This window comes from Larus michahellis, chromosome Z (assembly GCF_964199755.1).
Source record: "Larus michahellis chromosome Z, bLarMic1.1, whole genome shotgun sequence".
NCBI classification, from domain to species: Eukaryota; Metazoa; Chordata; class Aves; order Charadriiformes; family Laridae; genus Larus; species Larus michahellis.
In genome coordinates, this window is record NC_133930.1 from 40,828,362 (window position 1) to 40,841,974 (window position 13,613).

Below are 13,613 nucleotides of genomic sequence, written 5' to 3' on the forward strand. Positions count from 1 at the left end.
AAATGCAAGTGTATTATTCTCATTCTCGTGCTGTCTTCTTCCTGTGTGTGTACACACAGATACAAGTAGGTGTTTCATTTTAAATGCTTCTCTGCAAAGGAGATCTGCAGAAGCTGGAATAGGTTGTTTTGCTAGTCTTCCCTAGCTGAGGCTGAGAAGTCTTTATGTTAGTTCTAAAGTAACACTAAGTTATTTTGAAAAGTAACTTTGACTCCAACAAATACTTCTATGGTGCATATAATCTTATCTAGCAGTAGTTTTTAAATATATGAGTGTTTTTAATAGTAGAATGTTTTGGAGGGCATTAATGTGTATGAATGGTTCAAGGAAAATTCCTTTACTACCAGCCTAAATTTTGACGGTAGGGAACCTCTTCTATAGTTTGATTACTCAATGCAATGCCTGTTACTTAGTAGGGATCAGAGAACTATTTAAAAAATATGTTAAAACACGTTTGTTCGGCTATTATGTATGACTGTTACTATATATGACTGTTTGACTGTTACTCATGAGAGTAAAAGTTTTCCAAAATATTTAAATTACGTTTGTTTTACTAGAAATTCATTACAGTGTTATTTATCATTTTTACATTTCATAGCTTGGAGGAATTACAGTGGATGTTAACCTGACTGAACATTCTACAGTAATTACCTTTTCTAATTATCATGATGGCGCAGCTCCGTTTCTGTTGATAAACCATACTAAAGAGGAAATTATTGAGTATGGACAAAGGTATGTAAGAAGAGTTTTAGTGTGGATGTCTGCATGGAGACATGTGAACTGTTACTTCATGTATTGTAAGCATGCCTGTTTCTTAAGGAGCCAATTTTTAAAGAAATGGCTGTCAAATTTTGTCAGAGCACCCAAAAATCTCTTGTTTTATAAATTGAAGAGAATGAATTGTTAACAGAGCAGTGTTATGTGGTGCAAGGTGCCTGTTTCTACAAGTAAACCAGCTGTTTTGTGAGCTAAAAAAGCTCTCTGGCTCTTTTTCTGTGAATTTTGTGGCCTTGCCCTACTTTCCTGGTGGGGGCAAAGGATGGGCTTGGCTTTTCTGGAACTGTGTAGGTACTGACTGTGGAGAATAAGTAACAAATGAGTTGTAAATGTAACTAGATTTGAGACTTTTACTGTTTTATCACGTTTCGTTGAAATTTAGTTGAAAGAATGGGTTAAAAAGTTATGGGAGAGATAAGGGAATGGGCTGAAAAATGGGTAGGTACTTATATAAATTTTGTCAAGCCAGACCAAAACTAAAATTACTTTAACAAATACAAATTATCTGCAATCAGTTACAATTTGGTCCTGCACCTGCATGCAGCTGTACTGGTTTCAGTCTCAAACTGGAATGTCTTTGTAATGCTTTGCTACCATATGCAGATACTGTGCAATGCTGATAAGTGTGAGCTTATCTACTGCATTCTTTACCCGTTTCTTTTTAAAAGCCGAGCAGCCTCTACTGTTTTTTACTCAGTCAATCAGACAAGAATAATTTTCCTTTTAGTCAATTAGAGAAGAATAATTTCTTTTCCTTTCAGTCAATCAGAGAAGTGTTGTTTAAAGATTTTTCCTTGAAAAGTGGAAGAGCTGCTAGTCAAATTAAGCTTGCAGCTGTATGTTCCCTTTGTCTGAAGAATACAGTCAATTGTTTGCTTCAGTTTTTATCTGTAAAGATTAGTGATTTTTATCTTTTTAGCTGGCTTTTGGGAATCCTTAGTATAAATTTAGTAACTGTATATGTAATTTTTGTAATGAACTATGCAGAATAGAATAGATTATTTAGTTGGAAGAGAGCTAAAACGGTCGTCTAGTCCAACTGCCTGACAGCTTCAGGACTGACCAGAAGTTAAAGCATGGTATTAAAGGCATTATCCAGATGCCTCTTAAAAGCTGATAGTCTTGGGGCATTGACTACCTCTCTAGGACTCCTGTTCCAGTGTTCGACCACCCTCTTGGTAAAGAAATGCTTCCTAAAGTCCAGTCTAAACCACCCCTGGAGCAGCTTTGAACCATTCTTACATGTCCTATTGCTGGATCCCAGTGAGAAGAGATCAGCATCTCCCTCTCCACTTCCCCTGCTGTGGTAGGCTGCGTCCAGAGTGCTGTAGAAGACAAGTTTACCATTTTTTAACTGTATGTGAGGGCGAATGGAGTTCAAAATCTGTTTGTCTGAAAATATCCACTGTATCCATGTACTAAACACTGACCTGTTTTTTCCCTTCAGCAGATCATATAGAGGGAAACTTTACTAAACAACGGATTTTGACCATGCTTTTATTCTCTTGGAATATTAATGTTAGGCAGCACAAATCCTGAATTTTCCTTTTAGCTTGAAAGCTCCGCTGTCTGATTATTTTTTTTTTCTCTACTTAATGTTCCCTGTTAACCACAAGTGGGGAAGAAAATGAGTATTTAAAATTTACTGTGTATATTTTATTTCTAAAGTATACATATGCATTTAGAAGTATAAATACTGTTTTTTTTTATTGTGCTGAGATGGTTTTGTGCATATTTTTTCATGCACAGTGTTGTTTTAAGTTTTCATGAAAAAATAATTAAAGTGTTCTTGTTGAAATGCTAGAATGCGAAAGTCATTGACACAAAATATTCACTGACATTTTAATTTCATATTACTTTGTTCTAGCTCCCTCAGTGAATTGGAAGACTGCCTCCAGCCAAATAAGGCAGTATTGTATACTTGGGCAGATCCAGCAGGATCTAGAAAATTGAAATGGAAATGTGGAAATAGAACTGAGGAAGTTACCCCAAAAGAGGTATGTTTATTATCTAAATCTCCTTTTAATGCTATCTTGTTTATTATACTGTCATGGGTGTATGTATGAAATTCCATATGTAATGAGTATGATCAGCAGTCTCATATATGAGGTTCAATTGTAGAACACTGTGTGTTTACTGGAGCTTGTGCCAATAAATAAGCATTGTCTTCAGTTCAACAGCGCATGTGTGTGAGAGAGACTGCTGTAAAAATTCATAATTAAAATTTTTAATTATTTTCATGTACCTTTAAAAAATGTCTTGTATTGTTGTTCGTGTTGCTAAGACTTTTGCATTTGCTTGTGGAATAGAATGATGAATAGAATTGTAAAAACTTTTCCTCTCTTGTTTGTAGGACAAAATGGAAATACTCAGACTGGATTGTAGAAAAGTAGTCTATTTAGTGTCATTTTTTGAAGGTTTGCAGCGTATTGTCCTGATCACTGATGATGAGAATGTATTTAAATTGACATATGAAAGTGTAAAAGCAGAACTAGCAGAACAAGAAATAGTTCTGTCTTTGCAAGATGTTGGAATTTCCTTGGTTAATAATTCTACAAAGCAAGAGGTGTCCTACATTGGAATTACAAGGTAACTTATTCTATGTGTAACAGTCTAAAATGTTTAACCTCTGGTATTTTCAATCACTGTATTTAATTTGAGGTGCAATGGAAGAGGAAAAAGAGGTCTGGGTAAGAGTACTTAGAACTAAATAATTATGTTTTCCTATTGTAAAACAAACAAAAAAAGGTTTTCGCTGTGTTTTATATTAATGCATATGGTTTCTGTATTTGGATGTACATGTTTTTGTAACACACAATTGTAACTCTGTGTGGCAAACTTACCAATAGATGGAACAGAAGTATTTCCTGTCCATGCAGTTTGAGGACTGATGATGAGAGTTTTTAAGGAGTAAGGTCTGTGGGTAGTTTGTGTTAGTGGATTTTTCTGTCTTCATTACAGAAACAAATTGCTGAATTCTGAGTTGAAAACTTTGATGCAGTAGCAGCTTATAGTTCTTTTTAGTTTTGATTGAGAAATTATGGTGACTCCACGGCTCTAATACTTTAGATTTTCTACTATAATGTTTCAGAGGGAAGCAGAAAAGAAACTATTTAATGCTTAAGAAATGTTTGCTATCATATTGAAACAGTGGCTTTTTAGAATGCTTAAGGGACACTTTTATCTCATTGCCATAATCCACACATTTCTGTATATTCATAGCCATGAGGTTACTAGTGTTAGAGTCTTTTGATTAATTCTTTGCACTGCACTGCAAAAAAAACAAGTAAAAACTTCACATACACATAAACTTCATATATTCACATCTATCATTCCATAAAGAAAATCCCACTCCTTGCCTTCACCTGAGAAAATGAGCTCTGATAACTGTCTAGATAGAGGAAGCACTCCATTGAAAGTGGCAGCTAATTGCCTAGATTCAAAGTAGTGTTGAGATTTCACTAAATCAGTGTTTTTTGGAAGCAGTCATCCATAGTCAGTAGTCTGGCAGTGCTTATAGTTGGTATTGTTTTCTTGTTAAACTCTGAGTGGATGAGAAGCTCCTGAAAGTTCCTTCTGAGGATAAGAGATCGGGTATGGTGAAGAAAACCCTATTATTCAGAATGTTTCCATTTACAAATGGCTTGTTATAAAAAGTATGGAAAAGGCAGTTTGTATCTAACTTGATGCAGAAACAAGTTTCACCATGTCAGTTCTGGGATCACACACAATGAGGGTGGGGAGGAGAGGAAAAAAAGTGAAAACTCCCAACAATTTCAAGGTCGTACTCTATTTTGTAGCTGTTGTTTTGTGCTTTAGCTCACCTTTTTTTTTGGTGTTTCTGCAATTGATCTATCTGAGCATAGACACAGATGTAGCTAAAAGGGATTGGATTAGGGGGCTCTGTCTGGAAGGCTGTGTAATTGTGGGCTACAGAGTAACTTCTGGAAAGAAGAAATACCCTCCACCTGTCTGATAGCGTTGGGTTTTGTCCTATCCTATGCCTTCAGTTTGACTGTAAGGTGAAATCTAACATGAGAGCTCCTCACAAAGCAGTGGAATCAAGAGAAGAGTATAGTGCCCCTTAAGGATGATTAATTATGACTGGCTTCTGCTTAGTACCAAGAAGGCAGTGGGTGATTTGGGTCATTTTTATTTAATACAGTAGTGCATTATGATGTGGTTTCTCATTCTGTAGTTATAAGCTATTAAAAGACATACTATGTTAGGTAAAACTTGCTTTGAAATAGTTAATCCTTCTCTCTTGGTCCTTTGTTTTGTTTTTGTAGTTCTGATGTGGTTTGGGAGACAAAACCCAAGAAGAAGTCGAGATGGAGACCAATGAGTGTTAAGCAGACTGATAAATTAGAACAAGAATTCAAAGATTACAGTGAGCTGACTCCTTCAGAAAATAAGATTATTGAGTTGGAATCAAATGTTTTGGTAATACTGATAGTTCTCTAATTCTATAGTTTACATGTATACATGGGAAAAAGAAAATGTATCAGTTTTGCTGTCTTTGTAGAAACTTCCAGTGAAAATTGAGGTGATTGATTTACCAAATCCATTTGAAAACCCTTCTTTATCTCTGTCTAGAAAAAAAAAATATCTTTGGGGGAAAAAAAATACATAAAAGTTCGAAAGCTTGCTATAGACTTTTTGATTTTTAGCCTCTAACTCTGAAATTTAAGTGTAAGGTTTTTGAAGGTCATGGGACTAAATATGCATAAAACTACAGTAAGGAAGCTTTGCATTGGTTCATTGGTTATGCCAGGGAGATGGGCAGGGTGTTAGTTTTGGGTTGGGTTGGTTGGTTGTTTTAGGACAAAATCTTGTATTTTTCAAGTGCCTTATTGTAGGATAACTCAGTTGTGTCATTCAACAGCATACATATGAAAAAATAATTCCAGAAATTATTCTGGAATGTAGAAGCACATTATGCTTCAAATGCTGCAGTCCTTGTCTGTAGATAAATTCTAGATATTCATTAGAATTGTATTGTAGGTAAATGAACATGGGATAGGTAAATAAGCCAATTTTTATCTCAGTCATAGACTGTTATATTATACTACTCTGCCTTTCCTCTAGAAAGCCATTTATTAATTGCTAGTAATCCCCCAAATAATGCAGTATTTTGTAGTTTTATTTTTATCGAAATTTATGACAAAATTTGATTGTTTTAAACAAATGCAAGTTATGATGTGACTTAAAAGCTACAAAAATTTTATGGCTAAGCTATCTTTACAATGTTAATGAAATTCTAAAGTATATTATAAAAAGCAGTCTTTTGAAACACATAGAATACCAAATTTTCTTTAATAATACAATAGGTATGTTTAACTCCTAATGGAATGAACATGAAAATTCAGCAACCAAATGAGATTCCTATCAGAAGGAATTATCTGCCAGCTTTAAAAGTAGAATATAGTTCATCTGCGCATCAGAAGTCTTTCAGAATTCAAATTTACAGGATACAGGTGAGTCTTGTCAAAAACCAGCAAGTTGTTTATTGAATAAGAGCAACTTTTACGGAAACCTGGATTTATTTTTAGAATTGTTTTGATTTGTCATGTTTCAAATTTAATTGTACTCATTGACTTTTACATCAGTGCTTCTCAATCTTTGGAAATACTGCTTTAATGCTTCTGGGGAAAAAAAAACAACAACAAACAAACAACTATGACTGTTCAGGAAAAACATTTACCATTCATCTTCCATGCTTTTTCCTATGGTTTTCTTTACAACCAGCAAAAAAATAGATACAATTTGTTGCCTTGCAAATTCTTTGCAAAAATTCTGTGAACGGTTTATTACCACCAATTAAGAGAAGCTTTTCTAGGCTATTGGGATTGGATTATTTCAGTTTGAAAATAAGAATATTTTGAGCCATAAGAGCGTCTTTTTTTTTTTTCCTGCTTTTGAATTGGTGGAATGCTACAGGTAATGTTCATAATTCTTGTGGTTGTCCTGATTTTAAAATATTTCACTATTGAAAAGCTAATGTGCTGCACCTTGTCCTGTCCTTACCCCTATTAGATACAAAACCAGATTCCTGGAGCCATATTTCCCTTTGTGTTCTATCCTATTAAACCTCCAAAGTCCATCACCTTGGATTCAGGTTTGTTGTTCTAGTTTAACATAATCCTTACTTCTAAAATGACAAGATAACTTGCTTGTGCTGAGGTTAGTCATGTAACTTTTATCAGATGAAGTCTGTATAAGCTTACTGACTACAGATAATGCAAATACTAATGTTAGAGATACGGAAGCAGTTTTCTCTAGATAGAAGATAACTGTTTAAATGGTTTTAAGTTTAACAGTCAGAAAAAAAACCCCAAACCAAAATTTCTTTCAACCATCAATATCATACCTTTTAAGCAGATCTTTTGACACGCTAATTCAGTGCTCTTGGAGAGCGAAAATAAGAAAAGATCAAAATGTTGCTTATCTTGATGGTAGTGAATCTGTTGCACCGTTTCTGTATTACTTGCTTTTGGAATTCGGGGGCAGTGAGGATTTAACTTTCAATCTTTAAGCACCCAATTTTTTCCTGCTGCCTCAAATAAATTGTTTGTCTTAATCATGTTTGCTTGCATGCAATAGATGATCTAGTGACCTATCTGAAATAATCTAACTAATCAGAAAATAAATGTATGCTGGTGCTACTCTAAGATCAAAATTGCTATACTAGGCACCATTTATAAGTGTTGTAGATGGCAAATTTATATTTTGCTTGTTCTGTATGTAGCTTTCTGACTTCTCCATTGCTTGGAGCATAGGGCTCAATGTCATTACACTGTGATGAACTAGTTTTCCCTTAACTCATTTAGGGCAAAGTCACTTGAACACCAGAGTAATCTCAGGAGGGATTCTGGATTGAGACAAAGAATACTGCTTGTAATTTTATACAGATGCTAATAAGTTGTCAGGTGTTTATTCTATGATCAGTTTCAAGCTAGAATGCATAAATCTGCCAGATTATTTTTTTTAGTTTATATTTTTGTATTGGACATTGGAAAATCTTATTCCATGACTAGGGAAATGATATAATTCTAAGATTATAGCAATATGAATTTGCTTTTAAATGAAAATGGCACATTTTTAGAACTCAGTGAAATAGAATTTTTATGTTTCATTTCATCCTTGTCTTCCTGTTCCTTTCTGATCCTGCTCTTTTCCCCGACTTAGTTGTTTGCCAGTCATATCACTATGTAATCCAGCTTTACAGGACTGAGAAAATCCTGAACACATATGACATTTTCATATTTAAAATATAAAGGTATGTATATCACATAAAAATCTGTGCTAATCTCTTTTTATTTTACAACTTCTTAGCACCAAAACCATTTACTGATGTCAGTATTGTCATGAGAACTGCAGGACAGTCACAAATATCTCATATTAAGTAAGTATTTTGACATTTTTATTTCTTTTGCTATTGTTTATGTTTAATCAAGCTTAAAATTAAAATTATTATAAAGGCAAACATAACACAAGATAATTTTACCGTTCTCTGAGAATGAGAACCAACTCAGAAAGATCAGAGCACTTAGAGAGATGAAAGCTCAGCAGAGTAAAGCAAGGATTTTTCAGTCTCTTTTCAATGCAGATTTTTAGTTTTTTTTCATTTAGAAAAAACTCTGTTTAACAGTGCTATATCCAGTGTTAAATGCTGCTACTTGATTAAAAAAATTCTGGATAACACAGGAAATGTGTTTTATCTTGCACCGCTATGGGAAGCCGCCTTTTCACCAGTAAAGGCAAATCCCTCAGGGGGAAAAAAAAAGTAGTACCTGATAATACATCAGTATAGTCAATACATCAGTGGCCTAAATACCCTAGATTACGTTTTACGTGTTACACATTTTCATAAAACACTTTAACAATTGTTTTTTGTTGCATGTATAGGTATTTTAAGGTACTGATTCAAGAGATGGATCTCAGATTAGATCTTGGCTTCCTGTATGCACTGGTTGAATTCTTTACACAGACTGAAGTGCCGAGTGACCAAGAGGTAGAAACCTTTTGTTTTTTAAAGATTAGTAGATTTTAATTTTGTAATTATTCAGCTTGTATTTAAAAAAAAAAAGAAAAAACAACTTGGTCTTCTGTGTCTGTAACATTGGTTAATTGTTGCATCTGTGAATGGTTTTTAAGAGTTACCATTGCCGGCAGTAACTCTTTCCTTTATCCTCATCTTGCATGCTATGCAAAGAAGGCTTCAAAATCTTCTGAAAAGAACGAAACTAATACTGTTGTAGGCTCTTTGGTATTATTAATGCCTGGGACATCAGTTAACTAAAAACACAAGACAGGAAGGAAGTGAAAAAATAACACTCTGTTCCTTAATGTAGTTTATTTTTAAATAACAAATCTAGGAAAACCTGGGCCAGGAAATCTCTGAAACTTATCTGCCTATGAGAGCAAGAGAATATAAAAGGAATGGAGAGAGAAGTTAATTAGGAAGTAAAAGTGTCTTCAGTAATTTTATGCAAAATTATAAAATTCGAAGATGATGTAGTTGACATGTTGATGCTAAGTGGAGAGGAGAGGGCAGTGGGAGGGGAATTGACTTACTGTACAGGCAGAATGAGAGGAGTTTGTACATAGGAACAGTAGAAATAAAATATAATAACATGAAGTGCAAGGTAGCCTGCTTCGGAAGTAATGAAAACTTCAGACACAACCATAAAGCAACAGAAGAGCCAGAGTTTCTTGGATTTGCCAAAGAAAACTCAAAAAAAAGGTGATAAGCTGTATTGGTACAATGCAGGTCTGATGTATATTGGGCGTGCTGTTCTTTTAAGAGTACTGAAATTTGAATGTCACTACACAACAAACTGATAAATTATTTAGCAGAAAGCGTATTGGCTTTGGCTTTGTATCTCAAAAATGCTGCTAGTGGTAAATGAACCAGAAATATTTGCATAAAAGATCTGCCTGGATGAGTAGAGCAAAAAGATTCTTTTTCATGGGGCATTACAAGGTATTGTCTTACCGTGACAAGTGAAAGGGATACTGGAAAGGCAACTTACTTTGCTTTTATTTCTCCGTATCTACACATCAGAGGTTAAAAAAGTATTACTGCTCAGGAATTATACTAAAATAAGGAGAAAAGATTAAAAAGTTGCTCCAGTGTAAACGTAATTAGAAGGAAGCATGGAACAAGAAGAGAATTAATTTCTGGAATAACATTTCAACCAAGATAGGAATCTTGTTAGAATTTTGTAAGTTTACAGCAGAATAAATTGATGTAAGACTTGTCTGCTGTGGGTTGTAGTTCAGTAGATATTTTCATGTAAGTAAATTTGCTATCCTTGCATGGTATAATGTATTAAATGTACCTTCCATTTCCAACTTTTGTTTCTTAAGCATATGAAGTTCTTTGTTTTCAATTTAAAAGGGAATTCTGAAGGGCAAAGGGGTCCAGGAAGGCTGGATGCTCTTCAAGAAGGAAATCTTAAAGGCCCAGGAGCAGGCTGTCCCCAGGTGTCGCAAGATTAAAGGATGGGGAAAATGGCCAGTCTGGATGAATAAGGAACTTTGCATGGGACTTAGGAATAAAAGGAGGGTTTACCACCTTTGCAAGAAGGGACAGGCAACTCAGGAGGAGTACAGAGATCTCGTTGGGTTATACAGAGAGAAAATTAGAAAGGCAAAAGCCCAGCTGGAGCTCAACTTGGCCACTAACATTAAGGACAACAAAAAAAGTTTTTATAAATACACCAACAAAAAGAGAGCCAGGGAGAATCTCCATCCCTTATTGGATGCAGGGGGGGAAGTTGCAACCAATGACAAGGAGAAGGCTGAGATACTGAATGCCTTCTTTGACTCTGTCTTCAATAGTCAGACCAGCTATCCCCAGGGTGCTCAGCCTCCTGAGCTGGAAGATAAGGATGGAGAGCAGAACAACCCACCCATAATCCAGGAGGAAGTAGTCAATGATCTGCTTCTGCACCTAGATGTACATAAGTCTATGGGGCCGGATGGGATTCACCCCAGAGTACTCAGGGAGCTGGTGGGAGAGCTTATGTAATTACCTTGAGTTTGGGCTTATCAGGCATGAAGATCTAGTTGATTCTTCCTAGTCCTGTCCTTCTTTCCTGTTGCTATAATTTGAAGCCTGCAGAGCTCTAGTGGCACCCAAATTTTGCAGACTCACAAAACATTAATTGCTTGTTGACTTAGGAGCTCTCATCTCCTGGTGGTAATGTAAACTTTAAGTAAAATTTTAACTTAAATAATGGGGTCCTCTCTGGTGAGAGGTACCTTTCTCTAAATCAAGACCTAAGCATGTATTTTTATATAGTCTTTTCTTATTATATTATAAACTCTTGAAGCGAAACTGAGTAATATAATCTTTTTAAAGGCTGGATGAGTCCAGTTTTGTTAAACTTCTTTAAAAATATAAATAGTAAGAACGAGTATTCTAATTGTATGAAATGTAAGAAAATCTAAAGGTTTCCTTAAACAAAGCAGTCATTAAATGAACATTAATGATGTTACCTTAGAATTTTCAGAAATGTTATTGTATTTTTATATGCAGGAACATGTAGTCTAAACTGGTGGTTCCCAGCAGTGTGGTAGCGCATACAGTCTGTTACATCTTTTGATACCAGGTGTACCTGTGAATTCTAGATTATTATGGTAGTTTGAAGAATTATGTTAATTTTAAATGCATGGTTGTGTAGTGGAAAAAATACATTGTTGTATTTTATTCTCTCTTTCCCCTCTGAGTGGAAAAATTAACGATTTGAGATCAGCATTGTCAGCTGAATCACTGAATCCAGATATTAGAGGAGGCCCTCTTCTGCACTGTCATGTAATTTTTAGTGAAAACCCAGGGCATAATTTTAGGATTTGATCCCCACTTAACATTGAGTGCCTTGACTGTTTTGCTTGTTCAAGTAGCAATGTGTTTAAGTACCTGCGTTTACTGTTCTGAAAGGACGTCTCACATTATTTTCAGTTCTCTCATTATTTTCAGTTACAACTTCATTTGCTTTGACCGCTTCAGTCTTTTCTGACTATAACTTTAGAATTGTTATTATTTTAAAATATTTTTTATACTTGGACAATTTGTCAAAAACTGTGTCAACGGAATTCTAGCTTTTGAAGGAGAAAAGGGTACATGAAGGTCTTCTCAGGGTATATATAAGTCTAGTTTCTATATAACAGAAAGTAGTCTTTAGTCTATGGTCTTTAGTCTTTGCACTGTATTATACGTTCAGAAGGTTATATTTGTATGCCCTTTGTTTGACCCAGGTAAAAATTGTCCACACTTTATTTGAAAATATTCAGTATTTGAACTTTCATTAAAAAAATTCTTCTGTTTTTACTATTAAATAGATGCATGTTGGATTGTCTTTTTATTTGTATGTTTCATCCTCTTCATACAAAAAAAAGGCAGCAAACACGCTAATTAAAAGCCCTCTGAAGTGTTAACTCTTAAGTAAAAAAGTAAGATCAGGAGAGTATAAGTAGTATTAGTCAATGTATTGCAACTCAGTGAAAAACACATGGTAGTTTTATGTACTCTAAATTTTAAAGTAATTTTTTTTTTGGAAAATGCATTCACAGCTAGAACTTTTCAAAAAGGATGTTGAATCTCTTCAAGAAGAACTGATGAGTGTGTCATCAATGGATACGTCACAAATCAGCTTGTATGAATACTTTCATATCTCTCCAATTAAGGTATACCTTTCTCACATTACAACCTACGTTTGCTCTCTAACTGAAGAATTTTTGTATCCTGTAGGATAGTAGGCACTGGAAATGAAGAAACATAGTAGAGGTGGTCAAAAATAAAATAAAGTCTAGAAAAGTGCTTTCATTGTTACCACTAACTTTATATGGGCTTTAATGTAAATATTTATTAAATATTTATATTTCTATAAATAGTTTTATTTATAATATTTATATTTAATTTGTATTATTTTTATATAATATTTATTATTTATAATAGTTATGTTTATATAAATAGTTATTTATTTAATTCCTATCCATGACTTCCTTCATATACGGTAATCTTTTTATTATTTAAGAGATCCTTGCAAAATGCTATAGTTTGTGTCCAGACAGTGTGTTGTGGATTGGAGAATGAGATAATTTCTGAAAAAAATATACAGCTAGCATTACTGTGCAATGATGTTTTCTGCTATGTTGTTACTTACTCACTGGAAAAGCAGTTTTGGTTTTTGACTCCAGTAAAGTCTACTTTTGGCTATATTCCCATTCCCGTAAACATTCAGGTGCAGCTGTTGAATAGTATGTGCATACTTACATGGAAGCAACAGCCTGTTTGTCCAAATCTAACTTTCATCCACTTTTAGCTTACTGGTCTTTGTTTTTTGATTGTTGCCTAGCAGACAGTGTTAAAGCTGTGGTGGTAATTTGTAGGCTCTATAACAGTTCTTAATAAGAGAATCTCCACTCCATCCCATGGGAAATAGATCCAAGAAGGTTTGAGTTTTGCCTCTTTACAATATCTGGTGAGGTGTTAGAAATGGTCTGCTATTAGAGCAGGTAATTCCAGGAAATGCTTGGCTAGTTTATGTGAACAGCTTAGCCTAACTCATTCCAAGTATATTTAGTAGCTGTTAAAGCACATCTTCATTTAGATGTTCATCGGTATGTCTCCAGTTGTTTTATTACAAAAACTAATCAGGACTTGACAAAAATAAAATGCCATTTATGTGTTAAGATAGCAAAGCGAATGCTTTGTAACAAAATAAACAAAAGCTTATTTTTGAATGAATTCTGTTACATTTGAGAAGAAAAACATGGGGGAGATAGGATGGACTAAATGGGCTGCAGGTTCTAATTAAAGACTAGTC

General features: G+C 34.5%; 1 protein-coding gene across 4 annotated transcripts in view; it reads left to right on the top strand.

Moving 5' to 3' along the window:
* Window positions 1-13,613, top strand: part of VPS13A (vacuolar protein sorting 13 homolog A) — a 106,077-nt gene that overhangs the window by 71,295 nt on the left and 21,169 nt on the right. For all 4 annotated transcript variants that reach the window (XM_074570812.1, XM_074570811.1, XM_074570815.1 and 1 more), the window contains 9 exons: window positions 599-732; window positions 2,645-2,774; window positions 3,131-3,366; window positions 5,067-5,220; window positions 6,108-6,254; window positions 6,814-6,895; window positions 8,113-8,182; window positions 8,686-8,791; window positions 12,358-12,471. In XM_074570812.1, the coding sequence (XP_074426913.1) occupies window positions 599-732; window positions 2,645-2,774; window positions 3,131-3,366; window positions 5,067-5,220; window positions 6,108-6,254; window positions 6,814-6,895; window positions 8,113-8,182; window positions 8,686-8,791; window positions 12,358-12,471 (1,173 nt within the window). The remainder of the gene's footprint in view (window positions 1-598; window positions 733-2,644; window positions 2,775-3,130; window positions 3,367-5,066; window positions 5,221-6,107; window positions 6,255-6,813; window positions 6,896-8,112; window positions 8,183-8,685; window positions 8,792-12,357; window positions 12,472-13,613) is intronic.